We start from the raw sequence: 17,360 nt of genomic DNA, 5'->3' as shown, positions 1-17,360 counted from the left end.
ACATCATGTATCATGAATAATGAATATACAAACAATTTAAAAATAATTTTAATATTGCAAACTTTTATTGCTGATCTGCAAGCCCTATCATATTATTCTCTCAGCAGCGCAGCTATTTTATCAGCCATGTTCCATTTAAAAGTGGTTTGTTGGATGTAGTGATCAGATGTGAGGTACAAATGTGTCAAATATTTTTAGAGATAAATTAAAATTTTGATTAAGACTGAAAATAAAGAATACATGAATTTACCTACCAACTGACGGGAAACATTCTGCATTAGCTCAAGTATCTCAGCTTTGTCTTCTGCTGAGTATAAGTTAGGTACATCCCCTGTATTGAGGAGCATGCTGACATCCTCAAGGAATGATTCATCCTTTATTTGTGAGTCACAAAGAAGAAAAACTGTAGGTTTCCTTAAGGCCCCAGCTTTACGCATCAGTTGTCTCAGGTCATCTTTCCACTCAGAAATGCTATACGTACGAGAAATCTCAATCTGGAAAAAAAGTGATGCTTTGTGAGTACAGCAGCACTAACTGCAGAACAGACACAATCCCAAAGGTGCTGGCAAATGTAGAAAGGTACTTTTCCACACAAAGAGTCAAAGCAAATGGTTTATATACTAACAGATACAAACAACTATTTAATATGAAACTATAGTCCATTCATAAAACATGTAAGTCCACAGTCATTTTTATTTGTATTGCCTTTACAAACTACAGCACAACTAATATCCATAATCAGGAGAACCTGCTGAGAAGAAATCATCCATCTTTGGAACCCGGGATCACTTTTCACAGTTAAAAACATTGTTGTTGTTGTGGTCTTCACTCCTGAGACTGGTTTGATGCAGCTCTCCATGCTACTCTATCCTATGTAAGCTTCTTCATCTCCCAGTACCTACCGCAACTTTCATCCTTCTGAATCTGCTTAGTGTATTCATCTCTTGGTCTCCCTCTACGATTTTTACCCTCCACGCTGCCCTCTAATACTAAATTGGTGATCCCTTGATGCCTCAGAATATGTCCTCCTTGCCATTGGCAGTCTACATTTTATATCCTCTCTGCTTCGACCATCATCAGTTATTTTGCTCCCCAAATACTGAATTCGACTGCATTCCATTATCCTCGTTTTGCTTTTGTAGATGTTCATCTTATATCCTCCTTTCAAGACACTATCCATTCTGTTCAACTGCTCTTCCAAGTCCTTTGCTGTCTCTTACAGAATTACAATGTCATCGGCGATCTCTGCTTCGACCATCATCAGTTATTTTGCTCCCCAAATACTGAATTCAACTGCATTCCATTATCCTCGTTTTGCTTTTGTAGATGTTCATCTTATATCCTCCTTTCAAGACACTATCCATTCTGTTCAACTGCTCTTCCAAGTCCTTTGCTGTCTCTTACAGAATTACAATGTCATCGGCGAACCTCAAGGTTTTATTTTAATACCTACTCCGAATTCTTCTTTTGTTTCCTTCACTGCTTGCTCAGTATAGAGATAGAGACTGAATAACATCGGAGAGAGGCTACAACCCTGTCTCTCTCTCTCCCCAACCACTGCTTCCCATTCATGCCCCTCGACTCTTATAACTACCATCTGGTTTCTGTACAAATTGTAAATAGCCTTTCGCTCCCTGTATTTTACCGCTTCCACCTTCAGAATTTGAAAGAGAGTACTCCAGTCAACATTGTCAATAGCTCTCTCTAAGTCTACAAATGCTAGAAACGTAGGTTTGCCTTTCCTTAATCTATCTTCTAAGGTAAGTCGTAGGGTCAGTACTACCAGGCGGCTTCCTCTTTCATTTCTTAGCCCCAATCCATATTCACCTACTATGTTTCCTTAACTCCCTTTTCCTACTATCGAATTCCAGTCACCCATGACTATTAAATTTTCATCTCCCTTTGCTATCTGAATATTTCATCACACATTTATTCAATTTCTTCGTCATCTGCAGAGCTAGTTGTCTTATAAACTTGTACCACTGTGGTAGGCGTGGGCTTTGTATCTATCTTGGGCACAATAATGCTTTCACTATGCCGTTTGTAGTAGCTTACTCGCATTCCTATTTTCCTATTCATTATTTAACCCACTCCTGCATTACCCCTATTTGACAACATTTAACAACATTAGATAAAAATAAGGTAATTGGTCAAACAAAACACAATTCATCCCTTTTATGACTCTAGTACAATGGCCAGTATTTCTCCAGCATGCTGAATGAAACAGAAGTCTTGTTAGTTGATTTGAACAGTGACTGATTAAAGCCATCTTAGAACTCACACACCTTCCCCAGTTCAAATTATGGAGCATATTTTTCAGAGAAATACTCTGGCATGGTGGTAGCTATATATATATATATATATATATATATATATATATATATATATATATATATATATATATATATATATATATATATATATCCAAAAAAATGTATATAATTCAGTAATCTAAACACAATTGTTGGCTTATCTACAGAAAGAGAAATACAACTCTCAACAGCTGAAGAGCCAAATCAAAAATTAATGCTACCCTCCAACACAGATTTTTGACATTGATGGAAAAAACTTTCTCGTCAGTATGTAAGACAAGATATTTTGGTACACATATTCAAAAAAACCTGAAATAGGAGATCACCTCAGTAACACAAATATAAAGTTAAGTACACACAAATGCTGTGACAGCCGTCGCACAAAATACAAAGCTGTGAGTACCGGGCGTGAGTCGTGCTTCGGTAGCTCAGTTGGTAGAGCACTTGCCCGCGAAGGGCAAAGGTCCCGAGTTCGAGTCTCTGTCGGGCACACAGTTTTAATCTGCCAGGAAGTTTCATATCAGCGCACACTCCGCTGCAGAGTGAAAATCTCATTCTGAAAATACAAGCCGTGTTTCACTGGTTACAATGTACCACAGCAGTATCCAATCATTACTAATGTATAGAACTATCTTTTGCATTGCTAAATACATGGACTGCTGTAGACCAATATTTAAAAAACTTCATATACTGCCCCTCCCTTGTTTACAAATCTATGAAGCACTAGTCCTCAAGCACAACTGTGATGTTCAGTCTTATGAGACTAGGTAGAAGCATAAACTACTTTTCAATACAATAAGTACAAACATTTGTAAAGAAGGAGGATATCATACTATTATTATGCTGTATAACCACATGCCATCATTTAGCAAACTCTTTTCAAAAGTTTAATATGAAACTTCCTTGACCACTGTTTCTCCTCTGTTTCTGAGTTTCTGTGACACCATAAAAATTAGTGTAACTGATTGAAGGGTCTTAACCACAATTATGGTATTTAGTCATCTTATTTTTTTTTATAATTAAGTTACCAATATGTAACATGCATTAGATTATTATTTTGAACTCATACTATGTGAAATTGTATTCACTGTTTCAAATCCAACTTGACCTATACTGTATGTGCAAAGTACACTGCCTTTTGTCAAAAGTGCAACACCGAGAAGGATTTACCCAAATAGCACCACACTTGGTGGAAGTGGGGACGGCTGTGCAAGTAATACGTGATATGTTTCGCAGCAAGGTGGGGTACATGTAAGCCGAGCAGAGCCCTCTAGTGTTGGTCCGACAGGGTTGGTGTTGCACGTAGCGTAGTCAGTGCAGTGCAGAGTTGTCACACAAGGTGTAAACAATACAGTGAGTGGCAGTATGACTTGTGGACATCAAAGGGAGCCATGTTGACATGTGAGCAAGTTCAAACGGAGCAGAATGACTGGTCTCCAGGAAATAGGGTTGTCATACCTCCATGGTGACATGTGAGCAAGTTCAAACAGAGCAGAATGACTGGTCTCCAGGAAATGGGGTTGTCATACTGTGATATTTCAGCTTGGACAGGGCATGTTGCTAAGATAGTGATGCATGTGTGGAATCACTGGATAGAGGAAGATCGTACGCAGTGACGAGCAGAAACTGGACCATGGTACATGACCAAAGCACAGGATAACAATCATCTAGTCCACATGGCCATTACAAATCATATAGCATCATCCACAGTGTTGGCTCATTGCTGGAGTACTGCAACAGGTGTGAACTTGTTTGCATCAATGGTTTGTTGCCATCTGCTGCACGTTGGACTGGTTGCGTGCATGCCATTATGTTGGCTTCCACTGTTCAGAAACCACAAGCTCCTCCGACTGGAATGGGCATGTGAACACCATCACTAGGGTGCTGAGTGGGAACATGTAATCTTTTTGGATGAGTCCTGCTTCAACGAGTCCTACAGTGATGGCTGCATACATGTCTGGCGGTACTGTGGTGAGCACAGCCTGGAGGCCTGCATCGTGTAACGGCATAGTGGACAAACACTAGGTGTGATGGTTTGGGGTGCCATTGGTTATAACAACTGCTCTCGCCTCATACATATTGCAAGCACTTTGAACAGCAACCGGTACCTAACAGAGGTTGTGAAGCCTGAGGTACTCCCCCTGCTTCAGACATCTCCACAGACCACATTTCAACAGGACAATGCCTGGCCACATATTGTGAGGAACATACAGGCCTTCTTCGATTGGCAACAAGTACCTTGCTTCCCTGGCCTGCAAGTTCACCACACATGTTGCCCATTGAATATGTCTGGGATATGGTTGGTCAGCACCTAGTGCATCATGGTCCTCCAGTAACTGGTGCCATGGATTTGTGGGCTCCGATACAAACTGCACGAGGGAAATCCCTCAGGAATGTGTTCAGAACCTTTTTGATCCAATGCCACAGCATATAGAAGCTCTAATTGCAGCACACGGTGGCCACGCATCATACTGATTAGTAGGGCTCAATGGACATGTACAGATTTGAAAAGGTAATCATTTGTTACTTGTCACGTACTAAACCGGTGGTATTAATTGAATTCATGTATTTCCTTCTAGTTGTTGCAACTTCTACAAACTATAGTGTATGTACCAAGCCACCATTTACAAAAACGACAAAGGAGTACTAATACAAATATAGATAGCAAATTGACCACACACTATGTTGATTTGCTATGTATCTGGAATGACAAAGTGTGGTATTTCTTGATTTTCATAGCTGTACTACTCATACTTATGTACAACGAAAATAAGTAGTCTCACTGATGCACATCATTGCCCTGCACACGAGGAAGCAGTCCGGCACACTTTGGTACAGGAACCAAAATGTACTTCAGATGATACCCTACAGTCTGAATTGCAGCATTGGAGACACATGTTCAGAGAAAGTGGTTATAGCAAGACAGACATTGCAAATGCTTTCATGTGCCACCAAAGGAGGATGCCTTGTGAATGAATAGAAAAGGCCAAGCCAGCTGATTTCTTGCCATACTATGGGATCACGAGCAGCAAGTTAGGACATTTGCTGCAGAGTAATGCACTGAGACCAAGGTTCTGGCCTTCCACCAATGTATGAGAATAGATGGTACAGCTTGCTGTGTGCCTGGTTTGTACAGTGTCCTTCGCAAATGCATCAGCATCTGTATGTGTCAGACAATTTCCACAGTTGCAGAGTGTTGTACTGAGCACAAGAGGCATACTAAATAAACGGAAATTGACAAGTTAGCCATAGCTGAGCATTGGCTGGAAAATGAACACAAAATACAATTTGGAAACATGAGATTCTTGGTTCATACGTTAACATACTTGGATTCCATTCCAAAGGAGGTGGCTGAGATTAGAATGAACAGTGAAAATTTTAACAGAGACCAGAAGTATAAACTTAGTAGGGTGATGCTTATAAGGAGGCAGGAGCAGCAGTTTAAAACACGATGCCAGTTTCTTGTGCCACCTGATGTCACTCTGTCCCATGGCAGGCTGGAGCTGCTAAACTAACCTTCCATGCAAGTGACGTTTCAGCCCTCTCTGATTGGTGACAGAGGCTACAATTATGCCTATATAAGTGGAAAACCATGCCAGGCCTGTCAGTAAGTGGATTTACTCCTGATGTCAGTGGTGGAGGTGATCATCAAAAACTCAAGAATTTTATTTGGATTTACGCAGCTTGAAAATTGAGATTTTATTCAGTACACATACATGTTGTCATCCATCATGAGCTATGAAATAAGGGAAATCTATGCACCCATTAGTGTAACTGAAGATGACAACGAGAAACATTGCGCACACAATACAGAAGAGTTGACATAAAACCACTGAGTAATACAGACCCTCTGATGCTCTCTTCCAGCACTCGCTTGATAATGATGTGAAGTAGTCGAAATGCATGGACAGTGGCACTGGTTAGCAGGACTGTGAAAGTAATTAGTTTCCAGGATGGTGACGAGAAAGTATTTACAAGGTAACAGTAGGTAACAGTGACACACACACACACACACACACACACACACACACACACACACACACACACAGACAGAGAGAGAGAGAGAGAGAGAGAGAGAGAGAGAGAGAGAGAGAGAGAGAGACCAGCATCACCAGCAGAAGCAGCCTCCTTGTCTTCCCCCTCAACTCCACCCTCATCTCCTTTACTCCCTTTCCTTACCCCACCATTTCTCTCTCTCTTTAACTATTTATTGTCAGTTGTCTTATAGTGCAACCAAAGCAATTCATCAGTGAAAAGACCTGCCTCACACCATCATACTGCCTCTCTTCATTTTGTGCACCCTTCCCTCCCCACTACCTACATCTATCTATCTAGGAAACTGCTGTCAATAATCAATAGTCAGTCTTGCAACTGTTGCCAGTATGAACATTTGGGTGTCTCTGTGGTTGTGTGTGTGAATGTGTGTGCTTTTACTAGGAAAAGAAGAAGAGCTTGAAAGTTAGTTTAAATATCGCGTTCCATTGAGTGTTTCTATGTGCCACATATTAGTCAGATAGAGACAAGCTTTTTCTTTTGTCACTAATTATGACAGATGGTTGCTCTTGGGAAAGACTATGGTGGATATTGTTGATAGTTTCTGTTTTTCTCGAATTTGAAATGGCAAGCAGAACAAGAAAATTTTAATCAGGGCTGTCATGATCAGAAACTTCATTAAACAAGAGTTTTTTTTAATTATAGTCCATTTTTCACAGCTGTAGATCATATTCATTTGCTTCGAGTCATATAATGGGAGTCTTCAAGAGATTATTGCTGAAAGTTTTGCTGTTAATCAGATTGACACCTACTGTTGTATCATACAGTCTGGCCACCATTATAGATCTTGAAGAGAGCTTTAAAGGCACTGGAAGGTCCAATGCTCCATTTGCAAAGTGTTATGCCTGACTGTCACAGGACAACACACTCCCTGGCCAATTATAAGGGGTGTCACTTGAACCACATCAACTGAAAGATTTCTTCATTGCGCTCAGTAAAACAAATTGGAAATGGAGTCAATTTAGCAGGCCTATTGCAAGTGAACTACTTGACAAGCCGCTGCCAGTGAAACAGTCTTTTCAGTGGAAAGCTATCAAATCCACTGGTGTTATCAGAATAGTAAAAAAATTATCCAACTCTACAACTATGGACGATTACCAGCTATCTAAAACTAGGTCACCAAGGAGACTTTTCAGTTGTACTGTCAACCTTTAGCATTCGTTTTACGAAATGTGTACAGTTTGGAATTTTATGTGAAATGCTTAAAATTTGTGCAAAGTTACACCTATTCATTTTAAAAAAATGAAATAAAAATCTCACCCAAAATTAGTGAATTGTCTCAACATTTCTAATAATTTCCAAAATATTTGGAACTTTTGTATACAATCAACTAGTTGATTATTTTGAAGATAATAATAACCCCCTCTCAAAGAATCACTTTGATTACATACATGTAAAAATATAAATTCAGCAGTCCTTGACACTGTGAACCATCTAATCATCATTTTAAAAAATAAGAAAAATTATCTGCCACATTTTCCCCATTCTACAATCTGTTATTCAGATGACACAACGATGGTTACCACCCATCACAAATGTCACTGGAATCACTAGATGCTTCTCAGACAAGACCTGTCATCTTCTGTTCAGGCTATCTAACAACACAGAAAATAAGAAGCTTAAGGTTGTAGGTTAACTCCAAGTTAACCAGGGAAGAAACATCAGTCATATATACAACAGAATATCAAAGTTAAAATACCTAATGTAGAAACTGAGAGATGTAGTTACTTCTGAATTTCTAGAACTGACATATTTTGGACTGTTGCAGTCTCATATTTCTCATGGACTCCGTGTATTGGGGCACTCCTCATATATAAGTGAAATATAAAAAAAAAATATCATAAGAGAAATATGTAGGGTGGGGCCAAGAGATCACTGTCCATCTCGGTTTAGAAAGTTACTTAATTCACACCTGTAAACCTGCACATATATGTCACATTGTTATACATTAAATTGAATGTAAAAGTACTTCAAGTAAGGAGAGATATCCACCACTATAACACTAGAGGACAAATTCAAATGGATATTCTGAGACACAGACTTGTAAAAGCAGATCATTTACCCAAGTCAGCTTCCCAAAAATGGTAATTAAATTACCTTCTTCAGCACAGTTCCTAGCCCAGAAACTATTTTAAAGAAAATTGTATAGCTGATTAGCTGCAAATCCACCTTACAAAATAACAGAATTTTTTGATGCACGAATTGTGAATATATATCAAAATTCAAAATGTGTGATAAAATTTCTTTAATTGTGCATGTAATTAAGTGCATCAGTAACTACGTATGTCTTTACATGAGTACATGAAGTGACGCCTATTCCATTGTATGTATCGTTAATAGCAAATACAGATGAAGATAAGTATTGGACCATTGACAAACTTTGTAGCAGTTTCATTCTTTCAATCTGTAATACAAATAACAGAAGAGAAAAAGACAGTAATTCAGTTGAAAGAAGGACACTAAGCAGGGGATAGGTATCTGAACAGGAAATTTTTCTATCCTACTCTGCACAGGTAGAAACACAGTTTGTGATTACTCATGCTGGTGGTAATGAGGAGACTAGTGGCATGAAACAGGCAGTTCCAGTGTTGGCTGACAGTGGGAATCATGAGTTTACTTATAACAAACACAAGTACAGGGCGTAGCTGAGTCATCTATGCATATACCACAACCCAGGGGAAAGTCCAATTCCCAAAAGTTAATCAGACAAGGTTTGAATACTGTGGTATCCAATGGCACACACAAAGGCTTTAGTTACTAGTGAGAGACTGGCTGCAATTGCATGGCATGTGGTATATTAGTAAGCACTCAGAGTGTGACGCCATCTCATGTGCCTGCCACAGCTTTGTGTCCTCCTTGGGTATGAGCAACTGCTCTCACCCGGAGCTCGGGTGTCTCTAACAAGTTCTCTCTAGTTGCCTTTAAGAAGGTGCGAAGTGTTGGGATATAGATACAGAGAAGGCTCAGCTGAATGAAAGCAAGGAGAGCTTCATGTTGCTTTGTGTGACCTGTCAAAAGCGGCAAGGCCATTGCCCCTGGGCAAAGTTAAGGATGTAAAATAAGGGAACTAGGTTTTTGGCTTATATGGCAGCTTCAAAGACATTTAAAACAAAACATCTTCAGATAACTTAAGTTTTCTACGAGATAACCCAACTTCTCCAGTGCACTGAGCTCTCTTAGCTGCAAGGTGCTGACACATTTGCATCTTGCAATTTATAGGCTAAAGTCCCTGACCCTCAGTCCAAAATGTAGAAGATTCACCAGCCAAACAATATAGAATTATTATATGGTTGAAGAACATAAATGTAATATCTAAATAAGTTTTTCTGGGAGCAGGGATGAAATTCTGGGGACAGATTTGTCCCTTGTTGGGGGGGGGGGGGGGGGGAGCACTTTTTTTTTAATTTCTGGGAGGGGGGGGGTGGAGGGGAGTTTTGCTAGAAGGGACCAATTCTCCCCAAATCAATCCCCTGTTATATGTTCACATGGGTGTAAGAAAAAAATAAGACACAAATTTCCATGCTTCTAGAAAGTTGAATGCACCACCAGTAGGCAGTATCAGAGAGTGGGGGTGCATCTATAATAGGAAGTAGCCCAGAGTGGGAATACTTGCATCCTAAACATTAATGACACCTTATGTCATCTTGCACAAAATGATGAATTTCATGTTGGATGACATGACAGCATGTGTCATGTATAACATGACACCACATATCATATTATTTCACTTTACATAATGCGATACATTACATGGGTACCAATAATAACAAGTAAAAAAAAAGCATAAACATGTCAAGATGTTTTGGTTTAAGTGACTTTGAAGGTGTCTGGTAAGTCACAAGGTTAGTTCCCACTGTGGCAGGGTAGCGTTGTGGTTAGCACATCTGCCTGGTGAGCAGGAGACCTGGGTTCTAATAGTGGTCTTGATACAAATTTTCATTTGTGATTTAAATCTGCAGATATACATCACAGATGTTTGAGACTTGAAAAGGTTCTGTAACATATAGCTTCATTTGATAATTGGTTGTGCTCTGGGGGAGGAATGTTTATTTAGGTGATGTGTTCAACGTGTGCCTTTTTTCCCTAAATACAAAACTCAATATGCCTTCTGAATTATCTATGGATGAGGTGTAAATTTCCTGGTGCCACAGGAGGACAAGCTTCTTCGGTGTGTTGTTCTATGTCAGCTGGGTTACGAAGTTCGGTGACATAAACTCAATTCCTTCGATTAGTCAGCAAAAAGTAAATTATTGATGTTAAATTGGATACAGCGACCTAACTGTCTCCAAGAAGTCTATTGTTCAGTTCCTGTATCACATCACATGCAGGATGGACTGGGTGACCATTGTGGTGCATCCTCATATGGCTTCTAATGTCAAGACTGACATTTTCCACGAGAGCACTCAATTGTGGATGAAAAAAGCTGGATTCATCTCACCTCTCAGAATACCTGTGAAGTAATAACAGATCACTTCATTTGATGAATCATTGTTATAAATCCACCTAAGATTTTCTGTAGCCAAAAATTGGCATATTATGATGATACCTGCACCACAATATATGACTGTGCATTCATCAAAGAACATAACACTTTGTAAGGTGTCTACAATGAAAACATTCCACACCCATTTGTAGAAAGTAGCTCTACGATAGATACCATTTCCATGCATCTCCTGTGTCAGCAATAGGTGGTACCTGGGAACTTGTGGCTGTTTATTATACATCACACAGATGTAAGACTGATACCAGTATCTATAGCAAATTCTCCTAAGCTCCCTTGGTGTACTGCAGATAAAACAGGCACATCCGTATCCTCACTCTTCACTGTTATTTGTCTATTTACTGCCACTGCACCTCTCCGACTTACTTGTTTATGAATCTCAATGTTCTGCCCATAAGAATGTAATGGAGCTTTCCAAGCAGGATGTCTCACAGCATAGTCATGGTTGCTTCATTGGAATGCATCACATCATTCTCAATGGAGAGGTCTTCTGAAGTAAGAGTGATTTCAGATGTGCCGCAGGGGAGTGCCGTAGGACTGTTGATATTCACAATATATATAAATGACCTTGTGGATAACATGAGGCTTTTTGGGGATGATGCTGTAGTATATTGAGAGGTTGTAACAATGAAAAATTGTACTGAAATGCAAGAGGATCTGAAACGAATTGACGCATGGTGCAGGGAATAGCAAAAGAACCTCATTGCAGACAAGTGTAATGTGCTGCGAATACACAGAAAGAAAGATCCTTTATCATTTAGCTACAATATAGCAGGCCAGCAACTGGAAGCAGTTAATTTCATAAATTATCTGGGAGTACGCTTTAGGATTGTTTTAAAATGGAATAACCATATAAAATTAATCGTTGGTATAGCAAATGCCAAACTGAGATTCATTGGAGGAATCCTAAGGAAATGCAGTCCAAAAACAAAGGAAGTAGGTTGCAGTACACTTGTTCGCCCACTGCATGAATACTGCTCACCGGTGTGGGATCTGTACCAGATAGGGTTGATAGACGAGATAGAAAAGTTCCAACGGAGAACAGCGCGCTTCGTTACAGGATCATTTAGTAATTGCAAAACCATATGGCAATGATAGATAAACTCCAGTGGAAGACTCTGCAAGAGAGAAGCTCAGCAGCACGGTATGAGTTTTTGTCGAAGTTTTGAGAACATACCTTCACCGAGAAGTCAAGCAGTATATTGCTTCCTCCTAGGTATATTTCTCAAAGAAACCATGACAATAAAATCAGAGAGATTAGAGCCCACACAGAGGCATACCGACAATCTTTCTTTCCATGAACTATACAAGAATGGAATAGGAGGGAGAACCGATAGAGGTACTCAAGGTACCCTCCGCCACATACCATCAGGCTTGCGGAGTATGGATGTAGATGTAGATTGGTATCATGTTGGGTTTCATCGGGATTGAGCCATGTGCCAATGTGATTATTGTAAGTATATCCCATTTTTAATCCATGGGAGCTTCTGTGGCAAACTGAACCCTGTTCGTTGTGCATTCTGACAAGCCTTTTATAAACTCTGCAAACTCAGTGAAAGTGACTTCAAACAGGATGCATCGAGGAAGCTTTTCACTTTGTAACACCAGGAACTTTTCACTGTAATGATACAAAACTGTTAAAGTTAGCATTCATACTACAGCAGCAATCGCAGGTAATGTCTAGATACACCTGTTTTTCGCAAAGCGTGAAATCATGAAATTTTCACAAAATTTAAAACATTTTACTGAAAATGCGAAACTATTTACTTTTAAGCCAAATCGCGAAATAATTGATGAAACTTTGCAAAATCTCATCATTTTAACTTCACTGAAGAAATTCGATTGCAGTTATGGTCATACAATCTGGATATAGATTGTACACCATTTCGAAATATATAATATATCGAGTATTCCAAAGACATTCTACAATGTTCTGGTGGTGTATTCAGTATTGCGTGTTGGAAATCGTTGTGGATCGCCAGTGCATTGAGTGTATTATTTTGTGTTTTGTTTTTCATGTTACAGATGATTAATATGGCAGTGACAGTTTTCAACCAAGAAAAGGAACTTTCGTCAGAAGGATTTTATGTTTTCGACGAATGTAGGAAGATATTTATGTGCAAATACTGCAATGTGCGTATTGAGTGGCAGAGGAAGGACATGTGCCTGAAACACATTAATAACTATTCTTCCCATAAGAAGAACAAGGAGAAGACACTAACAACTACTGGAATAAAAAGACAAGCTACGCTTACAGAAGTCACTGCAGCAGCAAAATGAGCGAAAAATGATATAGAGTAATTCATTTTCTCGACTACTCGAGTTTCATTGAGGCTAACATTCCGATGGAAAAAGTTGATCATCCGAAGCTGAGAGAATGGATGAACAAATACATACCAGGTTTGTGTAATTATTAATTTACCGTTTGCTAATCACAAAAAAGATTAGGTAATCTCGATAGCCAATAATTTTTGTTGGTCAGAATAGGCCTATATTACAAATAATTTTTCCTCAAGCACCCTCTTAAAAAAGTCTTATAACTGGGTAATGTGGTAATCTAATTCATTACATAGTACTCTAATAGCAGTTATATTGACATTTTTAAGGTGCTGGAGACTTACCCTCAGCAGGAAGACTACGGAGAGGTTACATACCTCAAATCATCAAAGAAGATGAGGAAAGATTAAATGGAGCCATGAAAGATGGAAGAGTTTCAATTCTTTGTGATGAAACGACAGACAGAAAGGGCAGTATGTGTTCGTGGTTCTGATAAATGTTGTGGCGATGGTGCAGTTCATAAATTATATGTCGGGGGAGTGAAGGTTATTGCAAATGCAAATGCTACAGAATGTGCACAAGCAATTAAGAGTGTAATACAGAAACTTGAAATTCAGTACAGAAATGTAGTTTCTATAACTTCAGAATCAGCCCATTATATGGGCAAGTGTATAAATGCAGTTAGGGTTTTAGTTTCAGAAGGGTTAGTACACACACAATGCTGGGCTCATAAATTAAATTTGGTTCACAATGTGTGGGCTGTGGAACTTTGTGAATTGAACTATTGTGTTTTGCAGACAAAACAGATCTTCCTTAATACCTGAAAGAGAAAGCATGCATACATTCAGTTCTTAGCTCAGAAATATGTAGGTGTACCCACAAAATCTAAACTCTTCCCTATTCCTGTTATCACCAGGTGAAACTTGGGGTTCGAAAGTGTCGAGTACCTTGGAGAATATCTCTGTGATATATTAGGATTTGTTGAAACTGTTGAAGATGAGCGTGTAGCTGTCAATTATTTTAAAGCTTTGACTTCTGCTGAAGCAAAAAAACTTCAATGCCTAGCTATTTTTCTTGTTGAGCACTGCTCAAAATGTTGCAATTTGCTGCTGACATTAGAGGGCTCCAAGATACCGTTAATTCATCTTCTGCAGTCTAAGCTTGGTGACCTTGCAGAGAGCTTTATGTTACTACAGAATGCATTTTTTTAAAAATTATATATATATATATATATATATATATATATATATATATATATATATATATATATATATATATATTAAAACAAAGATTCCAAGACTTACCAAGCGGGAAAGCGCCGGCAGACAGGCACATGAACAAAACACACAAACACACACACAGAATTACGAGCTTTCGCAACTGGCAGTTGCTTCGTCAGGAAAGAGGGAAGGAGAGGGAAAAATGAAAGGATGTGGGTTTTAAGGGAGAGGGTAAGGAGTCATTCTAATCCCGGGAGCGGAAAGACTTCCCTTAGGGGAAAAAAAGGACAGGTGTACACTCGCACACACACACACACATATCCATCCGCACATACACAGACACAAGCAGACAAGCAGATGTCTGCTTGTGTCTGTGTATGTGCGGATGGATATGTGTGTGTGTGTGCGAGTGTACACCTGTCCTTTTTTTTCCCCTAAGGGAAGTCTTTCCGCTCCCGGGATTGGAATGACTCCTTACCCTCTCCCTTAAAACCCACATCCTTTCATTTTTCCCTCTCCTTCCCTCTTTCCTGACGAAGCAACTGCCAGTTGCGAAAGCTCGTAATTCTGTGTGTGTGTTTGTGTGTTTTGTTCATGTGCCTGTCTGCCGGCGCTTTCCCGCTTGGTAAGTCTTAGAATCTTTATATATATATATATATATATATATATATATATATATATATATATATATATATATATATATATATATATATATACTGCCAGAGCATATGCAAGTACAGTTAAAATCACTCTTCCAGTCTGTACGTAGAGCAAGCCTTACAAAACTGAACCACTTCATGGAGTGTGATACAGGAAAAACTGTCAATTCTTCTACAGGTAAATTGTTTGCTCCGAGAAACATAATAAAAGGTAATTTAGATAGTGCTGCTGTAATCTCTCAGCTGATAAAGAAAACTCCCATTCTACAAGAACTTCCAATGTCAGAATTTCTTGTACGATACACATTGTTTAAGAATTTAGTAGCTAGTTCTTGTAGGGAAGGTAAAAATGTTCTCACCACACACTCACTCTACCCATTGCATCCTCCCTCATCTCTCTACCTAAGTTGTCCTTTACATCCATTTCCTCCCCATTTCTCTGTGTATCAGCCCCTCCCCTCTCTGACCTTATTTATTGTTACTGCAAACAGAAATTTGACACGGAGTAGAAGTCAAAATGAACAGGTAAATCAGTTGGAATCGTTAGGGCACAGTGTATAAGAGAGACTTTTCCAACTGCTTGACATGTGAGGATAGTAGCTATAATGACAGTATTTAGCACAGTTTTAACCTACAAACAAGAAGGATTATAAAGTTAGCCATAAAAACAACTTTCTTATTTTCTGTTAAAAATGATTGCAAAAAGGAAAACCAAATCACACATTTTCGCCGCAAAGCTTAGCGTGTTCTTTCTTGCAGCCAGTTTAATAGAAAGTGTTTATTGTATAATATGTCTACATCTCCAGTGGTTTAGTCTGTGCATTATTAGTCAGTCAGTCATCCAGTCAGTTGGTCAAGAAGGGATTTATCAAATTTTGTCTTTTTGTCCAGAGAGAAAATGAGCAGTGCTGATGTTTTACCAACTCTTAAGCACACCACATACAACTGTCCATGTGGAACCCATGGTGTTCAAGGTTTATTCAATATACTTCCAATGACTGGCCTTGTGATTACTGAATTTTGAGCCTTAATTTCTGTGATATGTTTGTGTATGTGATGTGTGACTGCATTTAATAGGCAATGTAGTTGCACTGCATACGCGTTGGTTTTATACTTCACATTCTCATCAACACAGATAACAAACAAAACAGATGTTCATTTTTTATTTTTGGTGCTATGAAAACATAATATACCATAATTTTTATCTGGTACAAACTATCAGCATATGAACAGATGTGGACAATTTCACAGATTTTTGCACTCAGGCTGCCATGTAATTGTCACTTATTTAGTTCTTTCACATACATATGTTGGTCGATATATCATAGAACTTTTGCAACCTCATTATGGAGATTCAGAAACTCTACTTGAGGGGGCAATTTAGATGATCTGGAGAGTGGGGGGGGGGGGGGGGGGGGGGGAATAAAAAATAAAATAAAAAATTAAAAATATTGTCTTTGCAATGGGGATTACCTTGCAGGTCAATCTGTACATGCAGTAGGGCACTTTCAACTGGAACATTAAACTGTCTGGAATACAGCTCTTACAATCTTCCACAAGTAATGAGTGTGTCGGGGTGGGACACTATGAATGTAATGTGTGGACATACAAGGTGAGAATGTGTGTCTCGTGGGAGGCATGCGCGAGATAGTCCCTGCAGTCGCACTATCCCCTGCGCCCTTGGTGGCTCAGATGGATACAGCGTCTGCCATGTAAGCAAGAGATCCCGAGTTCAAGTCCCAGCCGGGGCACACAGTTTCACCTGTCCCTGTCGATATATATCAACACCCGTCAGTAGCTGAAGGCATTAAATTAATTCTAATTTCATCGTAATTATTGGCTCTTTCACTGTCAGCTAAATCTTTAAAGGCTTTATCTCCACAGTAATCATACCAAATTTCCAGCACCTGTTGATTATGCAGCTGCATAATACATACTCAAAATTCTCATGATTATCTTCTGTCTTTCCCAAACAATTTTCAAGGCTTGTGATGATAGATAGCTAGACTGCCACTTTCTGTGCAGACAGCCACAAGATCTTTGTATGTCCTTCCCACCATACACAAGTAGCAAAGGGAAAATAGCACTGACACCACAATTCAGCCGAACTGAAGGTAATTGTGCCAACTGGAAAATGCCGTGCTACAATACTAAATGAAATACTGAGCTGTATCAGGCACTTCTGAGATGGACTGAGGAAATACGAGACAGGTGTAGCCTCAGCCTAAACACACTGCAAGTGTGAAGTTTGGGATGCCATAGTCAGCCCTGGAATGAAGTGTAGTTACTTCTGTCACGTAACCAAAGATTTCCTTCTCATATTGTTCCTATGTCTCTC

General features: G+C 39.2%; 1 protein-coding gene across 1 annotated transcript in view; it reads right to left on the bottom strand.

The window, feature by feature from the left end:
- Positions 1-17,360, bottom strand: part of LOC126336262 (dynein axonemal heavy chain 3) — a 1,127,841-nt gene that overhangs the window by 425,640 nt on the left and 684,841 nt on the right. Inside the window, exon 41 of the mRNA XM_049999758.1 lies at positions 255-494. Within this exon, the coding sequence (XP_049855715.1) occupies positions 255-494 (240 nt within the window). The remainder of the gene's footprint in view (positions 1-254; positions 495-17,360) is intronic.

This window comes from Schistocerca gregaria, chromosome 2 (assembly GCF_023897955.1).
Source record: "Schistocerca gregaria isolate iqSchGreg1 chromosome 2, iqSchGreg1.2, whole genome shotgun sequence".
Lineage (NCBI taxonomy): Eukaryota > Metazoa > Arthropoda > Insecta > Orthoptera > Acrididae > Schistocerca > Schistocerca gregaria.
Note: the sequence above shows the minus strand (reverse complement) of the source record. Positions and strands in the feature narration are given on the sequence as shown.